This window comes from Phalaenopsis equestris, unplaced genomic scaffold (assembly GCF_001263595.1).
Source record: "Phalaenopsis equestris unplaced genomic scaffold, ASM126359v1 Scaffold000022, whole genome shotgun sequence".
NCBI lineage: Eukaryota > Viridiplantae > Streptophyta > Magnoliopsida > Asparagales > Orchidaceae > Phalaenopsis > Phalaenopsis equestris.
Window position 1 is genome coordinate 266,171 of NW_018164464.1, and position 18,361 is coordinate 284,531.

Genomic DNA, 18,361 nt, shown 5'->3' on the forward strand with positions numbered 1-18,361 from the left:
TATTTCCACACTCATTGCACCTTAAAAGATGTTGAATCCAAAAATGTCAGAGAAACATTCCCAAGGTATAAAAAGTTAGAGAGAAAGAGAGAAGTAGAGATCATCAAGAAATGTGTAACCTTTATTCAAGACATTGACCCCTTATTTATAGGATGAATCCAAGTTTTGCAAATAGAGGCACTTTTTGGTAATTACAAAAAATATCCACATGTAATAAGATTGTAGGACTGATTTGATCGATAGGAATCTCGTCGGTTGTTCGCTGTGCCTTGATTCCCCCGACAATCCATCCAAAAAAGGTTGTTTCCTGTTGATCCTCCTTAAGGCCAATCACCACCCTGCAATAAATTCTCTGGTGTGTTCCTCCGATCGCTAGAACTAGACACATCCTTCGCCAGTATCCAACCCAAATGATCGTGAAAAGGCTCGTTTGATCGTCTGTATATTCCATCCTAACTGTTCATCTGTCTCGAGATCCGTGCTGACAAATTTTTCATATACAAAATGTTAATAAAAACTTAATTAAAAAAATTACTTAAAAACAGCTTAAACACTAAAATAAAACCTAAATTTTCAGTTGAGCAATCTCTATTAGCAAGAGAGAGAGAGAGAGCCCAAGACATATGTTTCGGCCTTGCGTTAGTGAGGGAGGAGCAAGAACTTCTCCCAAAATTTTTTCGTAAGAATGATAAATTTTCGTCATTTCAAATCGCAAAACTTACACCTCTTGATTGGAGAAACACAACTTCTAAATAATAACTTAATACTATTCATCAAGTACAGTGCAATTAAGAAAATAAACCCCATGTAAAGGGCATAATTATATTCATAACAAAACCAAAAATACTTTTATTAATTTATATTTTATACAACAACCTCCGTCCATCATCATAACGAAGAAAGAAGTTAGCCGTTGCGCAGAACACGATCCATCGGGTTCCTCCCGCTCTCCGGCGAACACGAAATTTTCGCCATAATTTCATTAATTTTGTAGTTATAAAAATATACATATACATATTTATTATTATATGAAAAATAATAATCTTCGCCTCCGAAAAATTTTGATTTCGTAGTTAAAAGTGGGATTTTGTTGCATCGCTTATTTAACGATGAAATAGGAAGTATTTTTCAGCCGCGCTGGTATTCGATTTCAGGGCGAAGACGGCGATCCGTCTTTTTGTCTGTGATTTCATTTCTGCCACGATTAGGGCATCCTTCTTCTGGTTCTTCTTCCTAATTCCCTCTCTGAAACCTATTCTATTCTGCTTGTCGATTTGGGATATCTCGAATCGAATCCTCGGTTTAATGTCGGTTGCGTCTCTTGTGCACGCCGGAGCCTAGGGTTGTGAGATTGAATCTTTGGTGGAGGAGATGATTATAAAGCGTTTGCACGGGGCCCAAATGCCGAGCCTCAAGCGTTGCCAGGCGAATTCGATTGAACCGGTCGCATCGGGATGGATGGCCTGCCGGGTTTCTCCGCGGAGGCGGCGGTCGCCGGTTGTGAGAGTGAAGCAGGAACGCGCGTATGGGCTTCCTACGCGATTCGGTGATTCGTTCCTCATCGAAAACTGTAGGAAGGCGAAACTCGAGCCTAGGGCTATTAATGCCGATTTCGAAGAAGAATGTGTTGTCGCCGAAAACAGAGCGTGCCGGAATATGAAACCAATGAAAAATTCTCTTTCGCCGAGCGGTTTGACGTTTCTTCATGAATCGTCGGTGGATTTAGATGAATCGGCGAGGAATGTATCTGCTGATAAAATGGAACAGGGAGAAGATGTTCACTCCTCCATGAATTTGACTTCGGGGGATGTCATCTGGGCTAAGCCAGGAAAGAGATATCCCGCCTGGCCAGCTATCGTTGTCAACCCAATGCGACGAGCTCCTGAGTCAGCTTCTAATTCCTTCATCGCTGGAACCATTTGTGTGATGCTGTATGGGTATTCTGAAAGTGGAGATGTAAGGGAATGTGTTTTTGAGTTCTTTATTACTATCCTTTTTGTTAGCTTAATGTGATTAAATTATGCAGCGGAAGTATGAATTGTTGAAAGAAGATATGGTTTTTCCATTTATAGACAATGTGGACAGGTACAATAATGCAAGCTGAAAGTTAGATTGATAATTTTATTAAATTTATGCTGTTGGAAAGGTGATAATTTTTGTGGGCTTGCAGGTTCCAGGGGCAGACAGAATTGTATAACAGGAGGCCGTCTGAGTTAAGGTTGGCGATAGAGGAGGCTTTCCTGGCTGAGAATGGTTTTATGGAAATGGAGGTGGATGGGATGGAGATGTCCTGGCAGCAGACAAGTCCTCGTGAGTCTTTCTATGGCGAGTTTCAAGAGGCGACAGGCTCTAACCATGATCGGGAATTCTTACAGGTATGGGAAATGTGTATATATATATATATATATATATATAGGGAAATTTACATACGTACCACACAAATCTTATGCATTTACATCTCATAACCTAAAGTTTCATATTTGCATTTATAACACATGGGTGTTATAAATCTCTTCATATAAGTGTGCATTTGGCTTTTGGGCGGTGTTTGATAGAGAAATTTAAATAGGATTTAGGTATGAATTTAAGGTAATTCCAACAACCAAACATAAAACAATATAAATAAAATACAACATGCTTAAATCAAAATTTTGCGCGATTTGTCTCTATTTCAACCTTAAGTCTAGATTCACTAAATTCGACTGTAGGTGAGATTTAGGGCCCGTTAGGACCCTTTTGAGGCAGCTTATTGGAAACGACGACATTTTGAAAACTTTTTAGAAATGAGCCTGCCCTCTAGTTTAGCATGAGTGACTCTTAAAATATCATCACAAAATCCGCAGATTCTTGATTTATGATATTTCTAAAAAGTTTTAGAATTTATAAGAACCAATTATTTAATACTTTTACATCCATAGCCCTCTAGTTTAGCATGAGCAACTCTTAAAATATCATCACAAAGTCCGCTGATTCTTGATTTATGATACTATAATACAACAACAACAACAAAATTTTTATCCCACTGAGTGGGTTCGGCTCCATGAATCCTTTTTGTCTTACCTTTATTTAGTATCATATTTTTATTTAATTCTAATAAATTAATATCATTTATCATTTTTTATACAATATGCACAAGTCATCTTAGGTCAACCTCTTCCTTTCTTAACATATATGATATTTATAATATTAAAAAAAACTTTTAATTTGAGGTGAAATGATAGTTGATTTAACTATCCTATGATAAAAAGGAGGTTTTTGAGGATTATGAAAAAGCTCTGAAATGATTGATTCTACCGTAGGCACTTTAAAAATGGAATGAACTGTTTATGTCGCCCGATTTTTCTATCCTCTTTTGTCTGCACTATCCGCTGACATTGGGTTTTGTAAAGTAATATCTTTCATCGGCACGAGAAAAAAAAAGGCCATATTACAGATTAATATCAAAATTCCTGCCACTTCCACGAGTAATCTCTGAACGCATTTGTTTTATTTTAATTTATTTTATTGAGGGCATTTAGATGCATACCAAGCAAATCTCATGTATTTACATATTTAGCCTCTGAACATTCATATTTATACGCATATCACTCAAACTCTTAAAATCACATAAAAAATATAAGATGTTATAAATACAAATATAAAACTAAATTTCTCAAATTTATTTTGTACAGTGCGAGTTTAATCGCAAAGCTCCAAAGACATGCAGTGACGAGCTGCATCACGCATGTTCACTCGACTCGGCGCCGTTTAATACTAATATTTAAGTTGTCTATTGTGTCAAAGCGATTCTCGTCTCTGTATTTTCTCAAACCTCCTTTCATGTATGCGTGTTGAGGCTGAGCCGAAAGTCGCAAAAATATAAATTTTTTGGTAGTATGAGGACCTTGTTACTCTTCCTCATCGTAAGCAGAGCTGATTTCTGGCCAAGCAGATCCACCATGGTCTACCACTTCCAATCCAATCTACTTCTACTCTTCCTAAAGCGGCCCTTTGGTTAACCTGTTCGCGATGTCGAGCAAACCGGAATTTAATTTTGAAAATGAAAACTTTCAGGGGGGTGTTTGGTAGCACATTTTTAGTAACCTCAATCCAACAAAAAAAAAAAAAAAAAAAAAAAAAAAAAAAAAAAAAAAACTAAATCCAACTCTTCTTTAAATTGCTTTCTCCCCCTTTCCGTCTATTTCTCCCCCATTCTGCGAGGCAAATCCTGATTTAATAAATCTGGCTGTGAGGCGGATTTAATGGATTTATACCTGCTGGCCGAATTTATCTGATTTTATAAGTTCTTTTAATGTAAATCTGGCGCTGCAGCCAAAACTGCATTAGATACCGAGGAGGATAATGTTAATGGTTACATGCCGTTGTGACTTGTGAGGGTATTTTTCCGCAGGTGAAGTTTTGGTACAATTTCAGACTGTATCGCATTTTCCCTCCTATAAACTTTAACCGTATAGGCAATAATAGCAACTGTGCTTGATTGATAGATATGCATTTTATGGATCATCTGGATAGTGGATTTGACTTTCAAGACAGTTTTTTATCCGTTGATCTTAATAAATAAGGCTGCTGCCTCCACTTCCCTTTAGCACTCAATATTATCTACAAGGATTTTCTCAAGCAGCAGGTGGATTTTATGCATTTTTTTCAAAAAAAAAATTGAGTGTTTGGTTCCTTCGACCTCACTCTTTCTTTGTTGGCCAAGTATACAAATATGAGTGACAATCTAGTAATTTTAATCACATCACTGTTGTTTGTTTGACGTTATGTTCTGTAAAGGTGGTTAGCTAGTTATGGTGAAAGAGGAATCTAGGTCTTGCTGTAAGTCATCTAAATTACCTTAAAAAAATTGTAATGTAAGAAAATAGTTTCATGAACTTTAGAAATGTTTTTTATGTTTGCTGATAAGCTTGTAAAACACTTTTCTCTCATATGCCTATAAAAAGCAAGCTAACTGTTAACTGGTTTATTGTATTCTACGGAAATTGCAAAGCAGATCTGCTATTTGTGCCTCACTAGGAATTAAAAGAATGTTTAACGGAATGAGGTATCTGAGTTTGTTTATAGATGCTTAGAGTAAAGTGCCAAAATAGTCCCTTGACTGTTTACATAGGGCCATTTAGTCTCAAAACCTATAAAAGTGCCAAAAATAGTCCCCGAAAATTTTAAATTAGAGCTGAAATAGTAATCTGTGGAAATTATTTCTGTCGGTTTTAAAAAATATGGTGACTAAATTAATACTTTTGTAGACTCTAGGACTGAAGTGGCCCATTTCAAAGAGTTAGGAAACTATTTTGACAGCTATCATTTACATTATAGAAATGTTTGTTGCTCGTGCCTCTTGATATTTTCTAAAGAGCCCTCAAACAGGAGCTTCGGTTCATGTCTGCCTCTGAATTATTAGTTGTTATTTTGCTATAATTAAATTTTTTGTGATACTAATGGAGAAATTAATTGTTTTTAAAGACTCTTTCCTACTTCATGTGCTGATTATTTAAGGTTCCCTTTTTCTGTAGGATGTTGACTATCCTGGTCTTCACTGTGACAGTTATGTGGTTGGCCTTCCAGTGGTAAGCCTAAAGAATGTGAATGGTGATCTTGAAGGCTCAGTGTCTCGGAACTGCATGAAGGTTGATGAACAAAGTTATTTCACTTCTCAGAGCTAAACCATTCTCTGTGCTAACTAGTTTGTTTTCTTTTTCTACAGCTTTCAGAGAAAAACCACACCAAGCTGAAGGTCTGTATTCATGTTGGATCAGTTTAATTTGGAAAGTTATTTAGTTATACTTGTATTAAAGTATTCAAAGTATGCTCCACTGATTGAACATTGTTCTCAATACTTATAGAACCTGGAAGGTGGTGCTTATTTATCTCCTGAATGCAAGTTAAAGCATAAGTTTGATTTACTAGAATCAGTAAGGAATAATGAGCAAGTTAGGTAGGCATTTGGTGTCTGCTTCATTCTTTCCTAAGTGCACTTTTAACTTTTGTTCTATTGTCTTCAATGTTTTAAGCGGTTGCTATGACAGACAATTGCAAGTTTCTCCGCCACAGAAGATTGTCGTTTGCTGTTATGGTATGGAGGGGACGTACTTAGCTGAGCAACATGTGTAAGCACTTTATTTTGAATATTGGAACTGTTGAGAGACTTTGATTTTCTACTCAATGATTTTATTGGAACTAATTTACTAATTGTTTGCTGAGCCTGATTCGAGATGGTTATGTCAAACTGAGTTCCTTTTTTTGTGTTGAGAAATATTTAAAATTAAGGGGCTGTGATACGGATTTAAGTAGGATTTAACTTAAATTTTGCAGACAGCAAAAATGGCAGTTTTAAATTCTGGATCTATAAATCCGGTTCATTCTTAAATGATTTTAGTTTTGTCCTAAATTCTGGATTTACACGATTTACTAAAACAGCTAAAGCCCTTATCAAATGGCCCCTAATTACTCTGGATGCTTCGCTTCATTCTCAATTTGGATGAATTTTTCCTAAGGAGCGAAATTATAAGTGTTTTCAATAAAGTTACTGCTTATTTCATTATGGTTTATGGCTATGGCAGGGTGATATGTCATTGCAGCACTTGCGAGGGAAAAAAAGCTACACTTAGTGAATGGGAGCGTCACACAGGTTGTAGAAGTAAAAAATGGAAGAGTAGCGTCAAAGTTAAAAGTACCATGACGCCACTGGGAGAATGGGTCTGTATACCAACAACAGCTTGATTCATTCTTTATTTTAGGGCCATTTACTACATACCACCCTATTCCTATGTATTTACATATTTAACACAAACTTTACAACTTTACTTTTTACAAAACTTTACTTTTTACATTTATACCATCTAAATCTTTCATATCACATAAAAAATTTCACCATTTTAACTCTAAAAAAGTAAAATGCTCCTTTTTCATGGACAGGTAAGGTGTCAGGTAGCAATATTTGTGTGGTATTTATGTAAGTTTTTATTTATTTTATTGACGATGAAATTTCCTCCGTTAGTTATGTCAGGTAGCAGTACCTTTTAGATGAAACAAAGACATTGCATTTCTTTTGCTTTATGTGTTTCTTGAATCACTAGCTGCACTTAAATTTTACTTCTCGTGCATGCTTTGATGTTGAACTTTGAGTTTTCAGGTCATTCTCTGCTCATAAGAGATTAAAAAATTATTTCTCTTAGAAGTATCATACACTTTAGGGTTATGTTTTTGTTCTTTATTACCTGGCAGATTGGACATAACCTTACCAAGACGATTCCAGCCAATCAAGTTAAACAAATGTCTCTTAAAGAGAGAGAACAAAATCTATTTGCTTTGTTGCAGGGTAGGTCCTCATTGCTTTCATTGCCATTTCATTTATACCCCTGAAGATAGTCCAATAAACTTGTTGGGATTTGATTTCATATTTGCAGAAGCATATGAACCGGTGTATCCTAAATGGACAACTGAAAGATGTGCAATTTGTAGATGGATTGAGGACTGGGATTATAATAAAATCATTATTTGTATCAGGTATTTGTCAATTTCTCATATTTCCCCACATTCTGCTTTGCATTAGTGCTCCAGAATCAAAATATAATCAAATAATTCAGCTGAATATGAGTCATTTAATTTAAAAAAAAAATCCAGATGTCAGGTAGCTGTCCATCAGGAATGCTATGGGATAAGAGGAGAACGAGATTTTACATCCTGGGTTTGCACAGCTTGTGAAACTCCTCAACATAACAAGGAATGCTGTCTGTGCCCTGTAAAAGGTATTTCATCCTGTAGAACTCTTTTAAATTTGAAGTTATTTTTTATCCCATCACTTTTGGGCTATGATCCGCAATTAATGATCTGTGTTTCTGTTCATTAGCACCACAAAAGTATATAGATCTCTCTCTATATCTTAGGGTGTAGACTAGTTGAGTCAGAGCTCAAGTCACCCTCAATTTGAGCTTGAGTTTGATTAATTAATTGAGTTAGAGTTCCAACTAGAGGTTTAGTCCATGAGGTCGAGTCGGCTTGTTTATTATATAATAGAAAAAATATTAATTTAAACTAATTTTATAATAAAATGACAAATAATATGAGCAATTAGAAGATAAATAATAAGGAATCAATTAATATAAAATGTAAAGTATCATTTTTTTTAAAATTTTTAATAATTTAATATAAAATCTTCAATTTAATATATTTTGAGTATAATTTATTTATTATATATTTCTTCAACGAATAGGCTCACGTGCTAACGGGTCTAGTTGAGGTTGGCTTGAGCTTGGCTTGTTAACACATTTAGCTCAGCTCACGGGTATTTATCGAGCCGAGCCGAAGCTGGCTCATGAGTTGGTTTGGCTCAGTTTTCTTTCTCTTTCTCGTGTCGTTCACCCTCCTCTCTCTCTCTCTATCTCAGGTGGCGCGTTGAAGCCAACCGATGTTGATTCTTTGTGGGTTCATGTTACTTGCGCCTGGTTTCAGCCCACTGTTTCTTTTGCAAATGACCTTACAATGGAACCTGCTGTTGGCATATTGAATATACCGCCACAATCTTTTATGAAGGTTAAGTTTAGAAGCAAAGAAAACATAGCCGTTTTCATTTTGCAAAAAAGGTGATCTACTTATCAGTTTTTGTCCTTTTGGCTCCAGAGATGCGTAATATGTAAGCAAGTGCACGGTTCATGCGCGCAATGCTGTAGGTGTTCAACCTATTATCATGCAATGTGTGCCTCAAGAGCAGGATATCGCATGGAGGTTAGTTCCCGTTTATATTTTAGAAATCAATTTTACTTTCAAAAACGCTGCTGCCCTGAATTTAATCATAGCTTAATGTGAAGAAAAAAAATTCTTAACATGACTAAGATTTAATATTCATATGTTCAAATACAAGTTCAGGCTTATTGATGCTGATCTTTGACTTTAGATGTGATCAAATTATATGATTTTTTTAACACGAATTAAATTTGATGAAAAAAATAAGGAGCTTATAATACCCATTGCTAAGCGCACTATTAATATGTGCTTTAAGAAATCCAAGTATTTGGAATTATTTTTTGTTTTGTATACTTATATATGTATTTTTTTTATTTGAGAACTCTTTTGTTTGTTTAAATTAATGAATCATGCCTTTTGTTGTCAAGGTAGTTCATTAGGTTTATTCTTTGTGTTATTTAAGGCATGATTTCTCGGAAGTTTATGAAATTTAACATGCTACTTTTAATCTCATAGATTACTATAAATAATCTTAATTTTTTATTTGGATGTTGCATAATTGAGAATATAAGAACATAGATCATCTATAAAAATATTTCTATCTATATAGAGAAATGTTAGTATATCAACATATAAATACATACGCGATGTATATATATTCATTATCCTTATCCTAATTCTTTTCATTAGATCTTATAAATCTTCATTTTTCATTTCTTTCTACTAAGTATTATTTAAGATGTTACTCCTATTCTTTGCGCATAATTTTGATTAATTTCTTTCAGTCTAGTCTTAGTTTATCACATATCTTTCCAAATTTTCCTGCACTAGTATTATCTACTTTTCTAATGTGTGCATTAGCTACACCTCATTCGAAAAGTTTAATTCATTCAAGTTTATTTTCAACAACATATTCTCAATAGATCATATTTTAACCTTCTCTCTCTCTAATATATTTTTTAGAAAGGTGAGAATTGGAAATGATTCTAATTTTACTCAATTCTCCTATTAGTACAAGCATATTTGAGTCTATATATAGGAAAAAATGAAGTTCAATTAAGACAATACAATAAATAAGAATATCTTCAATAATGAGAAAATATTATTTTAATAAATAATGTAGATTCATACAAGTAGGTTAGCATATATTGTAATTTAGATATGGCAAGTTGGTATAAAAGATGTCAACTTGAATTAAGCTGTAGCATCCAATGATAAAGTAATCAAAGTTTTTTGCTGCCTTGAGATTGTGAGGTCATAAGATGAGTGAAACTTATTCGTCAAAGTCAAAATAGTTTAAAAGATCCTTGTTAAAGTAGGCAATAGTGGGATCCTTAAAGGGAGATATTATTAGAGGGTGGTGTCTACGAGAATCAATAGAATGTCAACAGAGAGCATCTAATTAAGAAAATTGATTTAATGAAGACAAAGTCATTGATGTATTGCACTATTACTAGATAATTGAGAAGATTGCAGTGATGTCCTAATTTGTGAGATATAAAGATGAATAAGTCTCTCAGTTGTCAATGATAGAGATTAAAAAGCTTTAAGAGGAGGTGAAACGAGAAGGGATTAAAAAGCTTTAAGAGGAAGTCAAACGAAGAGGTGAAAAATAGATGTGTATTTACGTTGCAGCATGCATCATAATTTAAAGGCTTCCTGATGATGGATCTAGTGCTATATTCTAATACTATGTTAAAAGGATAATAAAATGTAAATAAACTTACTTATTTATTTATTTATTTATTGTATTAATAGCATGTATATTCCCATATATAACTAATGGAAGAGAAAAATAAAAAAAAATGTAATAAAAGAGAATATTCTTAATTGTGAGAAAATATTTTGTTAATAAATAAAGAAATTTCTATAATAAATAAGTTATATTTTAGCACTACCTAAAAAACTCATGGTGACATAAAAGATATTAATTTGATTTTGGGAATATTTGTGACTAGAGATGAAGTAATTAAATGTCAGCGTTACGAAGGGTGAGCAAATAAGTGCGGAAAGATAGTAGTATGAATTAAATATAAAGACTTAACAAACACATATATTAAAGAAGATGCAATTAAGATTTTTAAGTAGAGGCACTGATTTAGGGAAAAAAGAAAAAAATTGTGGTACTACTTAAAGGTGTTAATGAATGTATCATTGAAACTATCAAAAATGAGAGTTGGTAAAGAGGATCGATCAAGAGGTCAATGTAGTGTGGATTAAAGATTGATGTAGTTACAATTTGAGAATATGTGTAGATTGCAAAGGTGTTAATATTTATGAGAAATAGTGGGGGCCTAATGCCTACTAATCGACTATAGAGATAAGGGTCTCATCAATGGAGAAGTTGGTAGATCACAAATTAGTTTCATTAAGAGGAAATTATGGGAACAGTGTAATAGAGATCAAAAGTTCAAAAGTACAGCATTGTCTAAAAAGTGTTTAGAGAATTTTGGGTGGTTTTTAAACACTAACTTTTAATACCGTGTTAAAATGGAGAGAAGTGGAAAAGAGTATTTTTATTAAATCATCTTAATAGTATTGAGTATATTTGAACCTTTTTATAATTATTTTTAATATCTATAAAATTTACTTTTTAGATTTTCATAATATCATAAATAAAAAGATTTGAATCTTGTAATTTCCATCCTTTCCTTTGTCTTCAATGACAAGCAAAATCACATTGTCTTCTTCTTTAGAGAACTTATCTAAATAACTTGAAGATGCATGATTGGTCAAATTACTATGGTGTTTGAACTCATTAAAACAACATAAGATAAATCTCTTTTTTATTCTTCATCATTGATGCCTTTCTTCATCTATAAATCAAAGTTTCAAGGTCCATTGCAATTGTTTGTCGTTGTTCTTGCTTCATCTTCATATGCGATCAAAGACATAGAGCGATCTATGGACATCAATGACGGAGATGCATGAATCTTTAAACAATCAGATGACCCAAAAGACATAGAGCGATCTATGGACATCAATGACGGACAATTCCCAGACGACTGATGGATCATAGGCTGACAAGGAAAGCATGAAACAGAGGATCGAAGAAATCAGATTCTGACAAAGCGAATTGAGGAACTATCCCTCGTAATGATGATCAGTCTATGTAAAGATGGAGCAAACAATCGACAAGCATCTCCCGACCGGATGATACGATCGACCTTATTGTATTCAATATTCTTGTAAAATACTTAAAATGCCTCTCTGAAATGCCAAGGATGAGAGGGTAAATATGTAATTTTGAAAAACCTGGACTCATTCCTATAAATAAGAGGTCAATATCAATAACAAATGTTACACGTTCTCTACTATTTTCCACTATACTCTCTTTTCAGTGCGACACTCTATACCTTGGGTGCGTTTCACAGATATATTTGGATTCAATATTCTTTAAGGGGTGTGAGCTTGGAAACATGTCATCAACAAGAAAATGAGCTCAACAACAAAACAAGGAGATTTCGGTCACAGAGGAACATGGCAGAAGCAACAAGAACAAAGATTTCATGGAGGAATTTGTTTAGCAAGGCCTGCAAGACCTGTGGACTCAAATCACTAATCAGATGTCAAGACATTTTGCAGAGCTACTCAGAGCGGTAGTTGCCCTAGGGGCGGTCATAGTTTCAGGAGAATTGGCCCAAACAGGGGCACTCAAACCTCTCATGGGGAACCGCCAGCGAACTATGGAAGAAGAACAATCCACCTACTGGAGAAGCCCGACGATGTGTTATACCGAGATAGCACTGAATCCGCCCCTGGGGAGGAGAGGAATTGATAGGTGCGAATCGAGGCACCGTATCTGTCGAAAAATGCCTTTTCACTGCAAGTCTCGGGGTTTGAACCCCTGGAGAAGTTAAAAATGCCCGTCCTAGAGTCATACAAAGGAAGGTTGAATCCCAATGACCACCTCGCGTCGCTTAAATCTTCCATATGCTTGCTAAAAACCTTTGACACTCTCTAGTGTAAGCTGTTTCTTACAACGTCGAGATTCTCTGCACTAAGATGTTTCGACAGGTTACTCGCAAGAGTGATCACTTATTTTGTGTAGTTCAGGAGGCTCTTTCTATCTTAGTTTGCCCGCGCTTTGAGACCCAAAAAGTGCGCCTGATCCTTATGGAAACTGAAACAAGGAGCAGAAGAGAGCTTGTGATCATTTATTACACAGTTCATAGAGAATCATTGGATGTGAAAGACTTGAAACTTGATATGGCCCATGTCGCACTAACACAGGGGGTAAGTTCGGAAAGACTCCGCTTCAACCTTAATCTCGCAGAGCAGCAAAGTTGGCCGAGCTATTAGAGATGCTTAATAAGTACATAGCTACCTACGAAAACGCCATCGAACCCGCCGAGCAAAGACACCAAAAGAGGCCGCCGCAGGACAACAAAAGGATATTAAGACAGAATGAACGATCGATCGTCCACGCACACTACAAAAACCACCCCAACAACTCCTCCCATCATCATGAGGATCAGAGGAGACAAATAAACGTCCAAAACTACCGATCGTCTTATTATTATGACCAACCCCGGTATAGCCACGGGGTCCCCCGAGCAACCCCATTGAGTGTGTCCATTGTAAAAATAGTGGACGCCATTCAAGACAAAGAATTATTCAAGAAAGCACTCCCGATGAAAACTATAGCCTTTCTCCGGGATAGTAGGAAATACTGCAAGCATCATAGGGACTACGGGCACGACACAAATGAATGTCGGCACCTCCGGAGCCTGATAAAAGAGTTGATAAAAGAGGGGAAGCTAAAAAAATTTGTCACCCCTGGAGTCGCGACCAGAGGCAAGGCAATGCTCTCATGGGGGGACTAGCTGACGGACCTATTTGCACAAACACCATCCACATTGCAGGATATGTGTCCGCTATCTTTGGATGGAGCGAACCACCTAGGAAGACAGACCAGAAGAGGTAACAAATAACGAAGCTCTGCGCAGCAACCTTCGATTCAAAACCCAAGGACCAACTATTTATTTATTTCAATGATGAGGATCTGTCGCCGAAGGGAAATTCCTATAATGATGCCATTGCAATAACAACTATAATTAATAATCATCAAGTATGTAGTGTTCTCATTGATATAGGGAGTTCAATAAATGTGCTATTCAAGCAGGTGTTCGACAAGCTAAGTCTCACCACCGATCGGATGACTATTCCAGTTGGGCCACTGTATGGCTTTTCTGGCGAAAGGACGGAGGCACTAGGAGAGTTTGGGCTCTCAGTAAGTTGGGGAGAAAATGAGAAGCAGTTTACGTTAACGGAGGATTTCCTCGTGGTGGATTTCCCCCCGACCTACAATGCTATATACAACTGACCGCACCTGAATGATTTCTGGGCTTTGGTCTCCACTTACCACATCGGTGTAAAATTTCCTGGAGATGGGGAAATTATCACGGTCAGGGGTGATTTGGAATAGTACCGAGTCTGCTACCTGCGAGCCATAAGAAATGTGGAGCACGATCCTCTCGACATCCAGAACTCAAGAGGTGGCGGCCTAATGACCAATGAGGCCACCATTGAGGTCCGAGCTATCGAGGGAGAGCCGGGTAAATGTTTCTTAATTAATGAAGCTTTTGATGCAGGAGAAAAGAAGCCGATGATCCAGACCCTCCACAAAAATAAGGACGTCTTCGCATGGACGACCAACAAAATGCCTATTGTACCAATTGACGCATTTTGTCACAGATTGAATGTCGATCTGTCGGCTCGGCCCGTGAAGTAGAAGATTAGAAACTCAGCCATGACGCTGGCAAGTCCCATTCGAAAAGAGGTAGGAAAGTTGGAGGAAGTTGGGTACATTTGATAAGTACAATACCCCACATGGTGATAGTGCAAAAGGCTAATGAAAAATGGAGGGTATGCATGGATTTCACCAACCTAAATATTGCCTGCCCGAAGGATGCATACCCACTTCCAAGAATTGATGCTTTGGTGGATTTGGCGGTCGTCTATTTGGTCCTAAGCTTCATCGACGCGCTCCCCGGGTGTCATCAGATCAAAATGCTCCCTGCAGATGCAGAGAAAACTTCTTTTATTACTTGTGAGGGAGTCTATCGTTACTATGTAATGCCCTTTAGCCTCAGGATTGCGGAGGCGACTTACCAACACTTCATGGTTGTAATTTTTGCTAATAAAAAAGAAAGGAACATTGAGGTGTGTGTTGATTATGTGTTAGTTAAGAGTAGATCAACCATGCAACATATTGAAGATCTAAAAGAAACTTTCCAAACACTCAAAAAATTTAACATGAAATTAAATCCTTTGAAATGCATCTTCGAAGCTTCGATGGGCAAATTCCTAGGGTACTTGCTAACCCCTAAAGGCATAAATGCTAAGAAAACACTAAGGAAATTCTGAAACTAACTGACCAAATTGCAGAGTTAAGCAGGTTCATCTCTAAATCATGAGACAAGTGAGCTCCATTCTTTAAGATACTTAGAAAAACCAAATGTTTTGAGTGGACACCTGAATCCGAAGAAGCTTTTAAAAACCTCAAGTAGTTCCTTCCCTCTTCATCAGAGCTTGAAACCGAAGGAAAAACTTTACCTTTACTTGGTGGTTGGCCCCAAAGCCGTCAGTTTGGTCCTGGTTAGAGAAGAACTCGAAAACAACACCCAATATACTACACTAGCCGCGCCTCAAAGATGTCGAACTCAGATATCCAATAATGAAGAAGCTGACATTTGCCTTGATCATCTCAGCACGTAGGCTCTGACCATACTTCCAAATACATCCCATACAGTTCATCACCGACCACCCCCCTAAAGTCTATCCTCACTCAGCCAGAGCATTCCGGTCGACTACTCAGGTGGGTCGTGGAACTCAGTTAGTTTGACATCTCTTACATCCCTCAGACAACAATGAGGGTGCTAGCAGTTGCAGATTTCCTAGCAGACTTCTCTGAGCCATGGGACACAAAGGAAGGATTGGCGGTCGATAAAGTTGCTTAGATTTTGTTCACTGATGGAGCTTCTAGAAGATCGGGCGTTGGACTTGGATTGGAGTATTATCATGCGGTCCAGCAGAGGAAAATATCTATCACTCAATTAAGGTAAATTTTTTACTAACTAACAGCCAGGTGGAGTATGAAGCTTTGATTGCAGGTCACTGCTTGGCCTCAAAGATGTGAACCCTCCATATACTGTTGAAAGCCTACTCACAGCTGATGGTGAACCAAATCAATGGAGAATTCGAAACAAGGGACAAGACTATGGCAGAATACCTAGGAAAGGTAAAGATGAAGATTGATTGATTCACTAGTTTCAAAATTGAGTACGTCTGAAAAGAAGAAAATAAGATCGCCGAACTCTTATTTCGAAGCCTCCATCTGGGAGGGGGGTAACCTAAAAAACTAGGTCGATTTTCGATTGAAAAACCACTAATAATGGAAATCCATGGCGAGGAAAAGAAAAGCTAGATGAATCCGTATCTTCACTACCTAAACACAGGGGAGATCGACAAGGACGCCACCAATCACAGAGCTCAATACCTGCTATTTGAGAGAAAACTTTCAGAAAATCAGATGCGTCCTTATACTTAAAGTGTGTCAGAGAAGACAAAGTTGAAGATACCCTCCGTGAAGTTCATGACCGGGAATGCTGGAGTCATTCCGAGGGAAAAATGCCAGCCCATTGAATCTAGCGGCAGGGATACTTATGGCCTAACCTGCTCAAAGATGCCGAGGAATACTCTCGAAGGTGCATGCAATGTCAAAAATACGGACCATTAAGTCATCAACCGACTCAGAAGCATCATCCGATCATCAGCCCTTGGCCTTTAACCATACGGGATCTCGACATCCATGGAACTTTTCCTCTATCGAAAGGACAGTGCAATTTCATATAAGTGGCCTAGAACTACTTCTCCAAGTGGATAGAAGCAAAGCCCTCTCACCCATGTAACAATGGAAGTAGTACGGAATTTCTTATAACAACATGAATTTGTATGTAAATTTTCCTAGGAGTAAAGGAAGATTTACATACATACCACTCAATTCTCATCTATTTGTATGTTTAACACTTAAAATTATAAATATATAACTAAAATAATGATTCTTTTTTGTCATATTTGAATTGGGTGATATATTTCTTTGTCAAAGCAAAGTTTAGGGTTCGCCTTGCGGCATCCATTTGCATCTGCACTCATGGCTTGTGCTCCTCCGACGCACCAACCTGCCGTCTAGGGTAGGTCTGACGGCTTAAGTAGGTTCGGTCGTTCAGTTTTGCTCATCCACTCATGCACGAGGACGTACACTTCTTGCATTTGCTTGCGTCAGATCAAACTGTTTGTTTGGACTCTATTCCTCACTAGCTTACGACACCTCTGGTGATTCTGCATTGTGATTTATCTCTTACGTGCGCACCTTGTAGGATGTCGGCTGTCGTGGAGCCTCTTTATACATTTGTTCCTCGTTATTTCATAGAGCTGCTTCTTTCGTGTTTTTTTTTTCTCTATATATTTCCAGCAAAGTTCTCTCCAATTCACCACATTCTGTCTTCCGCCTTTCACGGCAAAACCTGCCCTTATTATTATTATTTTAATGTTGAGATATCTGAATTTGCATCTCCTTTCAATTCACTATTGTTGAAGTTTTGTAAGGGTTGTCCTAAACTTTGAGATTGTTCAAAGGTTCATCTTGATTCCCATTATCTTCTTATCTATTACTAGAGGATGATTAATCTATTTTTTTTTTCAAGATCATACTATTTGGTTTTTTAACGAGGAGTCTCATGTGGACTCCTTATTTTGACTGTATTGAGAAACACTTACTACTTAAACTTCGGTAACTTTTCTGGGCTTCAAATTCATCAATTCAACCAATTCTTCTTGTTTTCTCTTGGACTAACATTTGGAAAATCATTTCAACTGGATGTCGTGATAACTAAGCTTCCCAGGTCATTAGTGGTTAGGAATTTGGTAGAAATGAATGTTACTATCCTTTTGTAAATTGAGATTTGGATTGGTTCCACTGATTGTAGTTATTGGGAGAAGGTAGAATTTGAAGGCATTGTCCATATTGTTCTTTTTGTAAAATTTTTTCTTACAACTTTACTAGCTACTTTGAGACTCACCCATACTAGCAAAAATCATCAATTATTTATCCTAGCAATCATGATTGTGCAGAGCAATTGTGCTTTCAAATGAGCAAACCTCACTTTCTAACATTAACAACTTCTGATGTATGCATAATAAGACATTGAATCAACTTTAAATATTGCTATAGAATAATTGCCTTTCTTGACGCTCTTATCTCTTTGGATGTCTTAGGGTCTGTTTGGGGCAGCTGCAGCTTATCCAGCTTCTGCTGATAAGCAGCTTATCCTGATAATCTGCTGATGACCAGCTGATCCGGATAAGTTGTCTGACTGTTTGGTTAGCGCGTCTGGAAAACAGCTGATTCTGTAAAATTGACTATTCTGCCTTTGTTTTGAATAAGTTGTTTAGCTGTTTGGTTAGTGCATTTTGTAAAGAACTTATTTGTAAATTTTTTTAGTTGAATGAATAATCTGTGTAGCAGAATGTTATTTTCTCAAATGTCTAGAAATGAAAATGCAAAAAAGTTTAATAATATTTATATAACTCAAAAAAGTTGTGATTACATAAAAAAAACATCGTGATATATATGAAAGTTCATTACACATTTATGAAACTCTAATATGGATTATAA

At 36.6% G+C, this 18,361-nt stretch overlaps 1 protein-coding gene across 1 annotated transcript in view; it reads left to right on the plus strand.

Annotated features, from left to right (window-relative positions):
• Window positions 1–1,449: 1,449 nt before the first annotated feature.
• Window positions 1,450–18,361, plus strand: part of LOC110018473 (histone-lysine N-methyltransferase ATX4-like) — a 44,375-nt gene continuing 27,463 nt past the window's right edge. Inside the window, exons 1-13 of the mRNA XM_020715802.1 lie at window positions 1,450–1,956; window positions 2,027–2,085; window positions 2,171–2,375; window positions 5,514–5,627; window positions 5,705–5,734; window positions 5,844–5,935; window positions 6,027–6,107; window positions 6,561–6,696; window positions 7,225–7,318; window positions 7,407–7,506; window positions 7,624–7,748; window positions 8,387–8,532; window positions 8,620–8,724. Coding sequence (XP_020571461.1) covers window positions 1,459–1,956; window positions 2,027–2,085; window positions 2,171–2,375; window positions 5,514–5,627; window positions 5,705–5,734; window positions 5,844–5,935; window positions 6,027–6,107; window positions 6,561–6,696; window positions 7,225–7,318; window positions 7,407–7,506; window positions 7,624–7,748; window positions 8,387–8,532; window positions 8,620–8,724 — 1,785 coding nt within the window. The 5' untranslated portion in view covers window positions 1,450–1,458. The remainder of the gene's footprint in view (window positions 1,957–2,026; window positions 2,086–2,170; window positions 2,376–5,513; window positions 5,628–5,704; window positions 5,735–5,843; window positions 5,936–6,026; window positions 6,108–6,560; window positions 6,697–7,224; window positions 7,319–7,406; window positions 7,507–7,623; window positions 7,749–8,386; window positions 8,533–8,619; window positions 8,725–18,361) is intronic.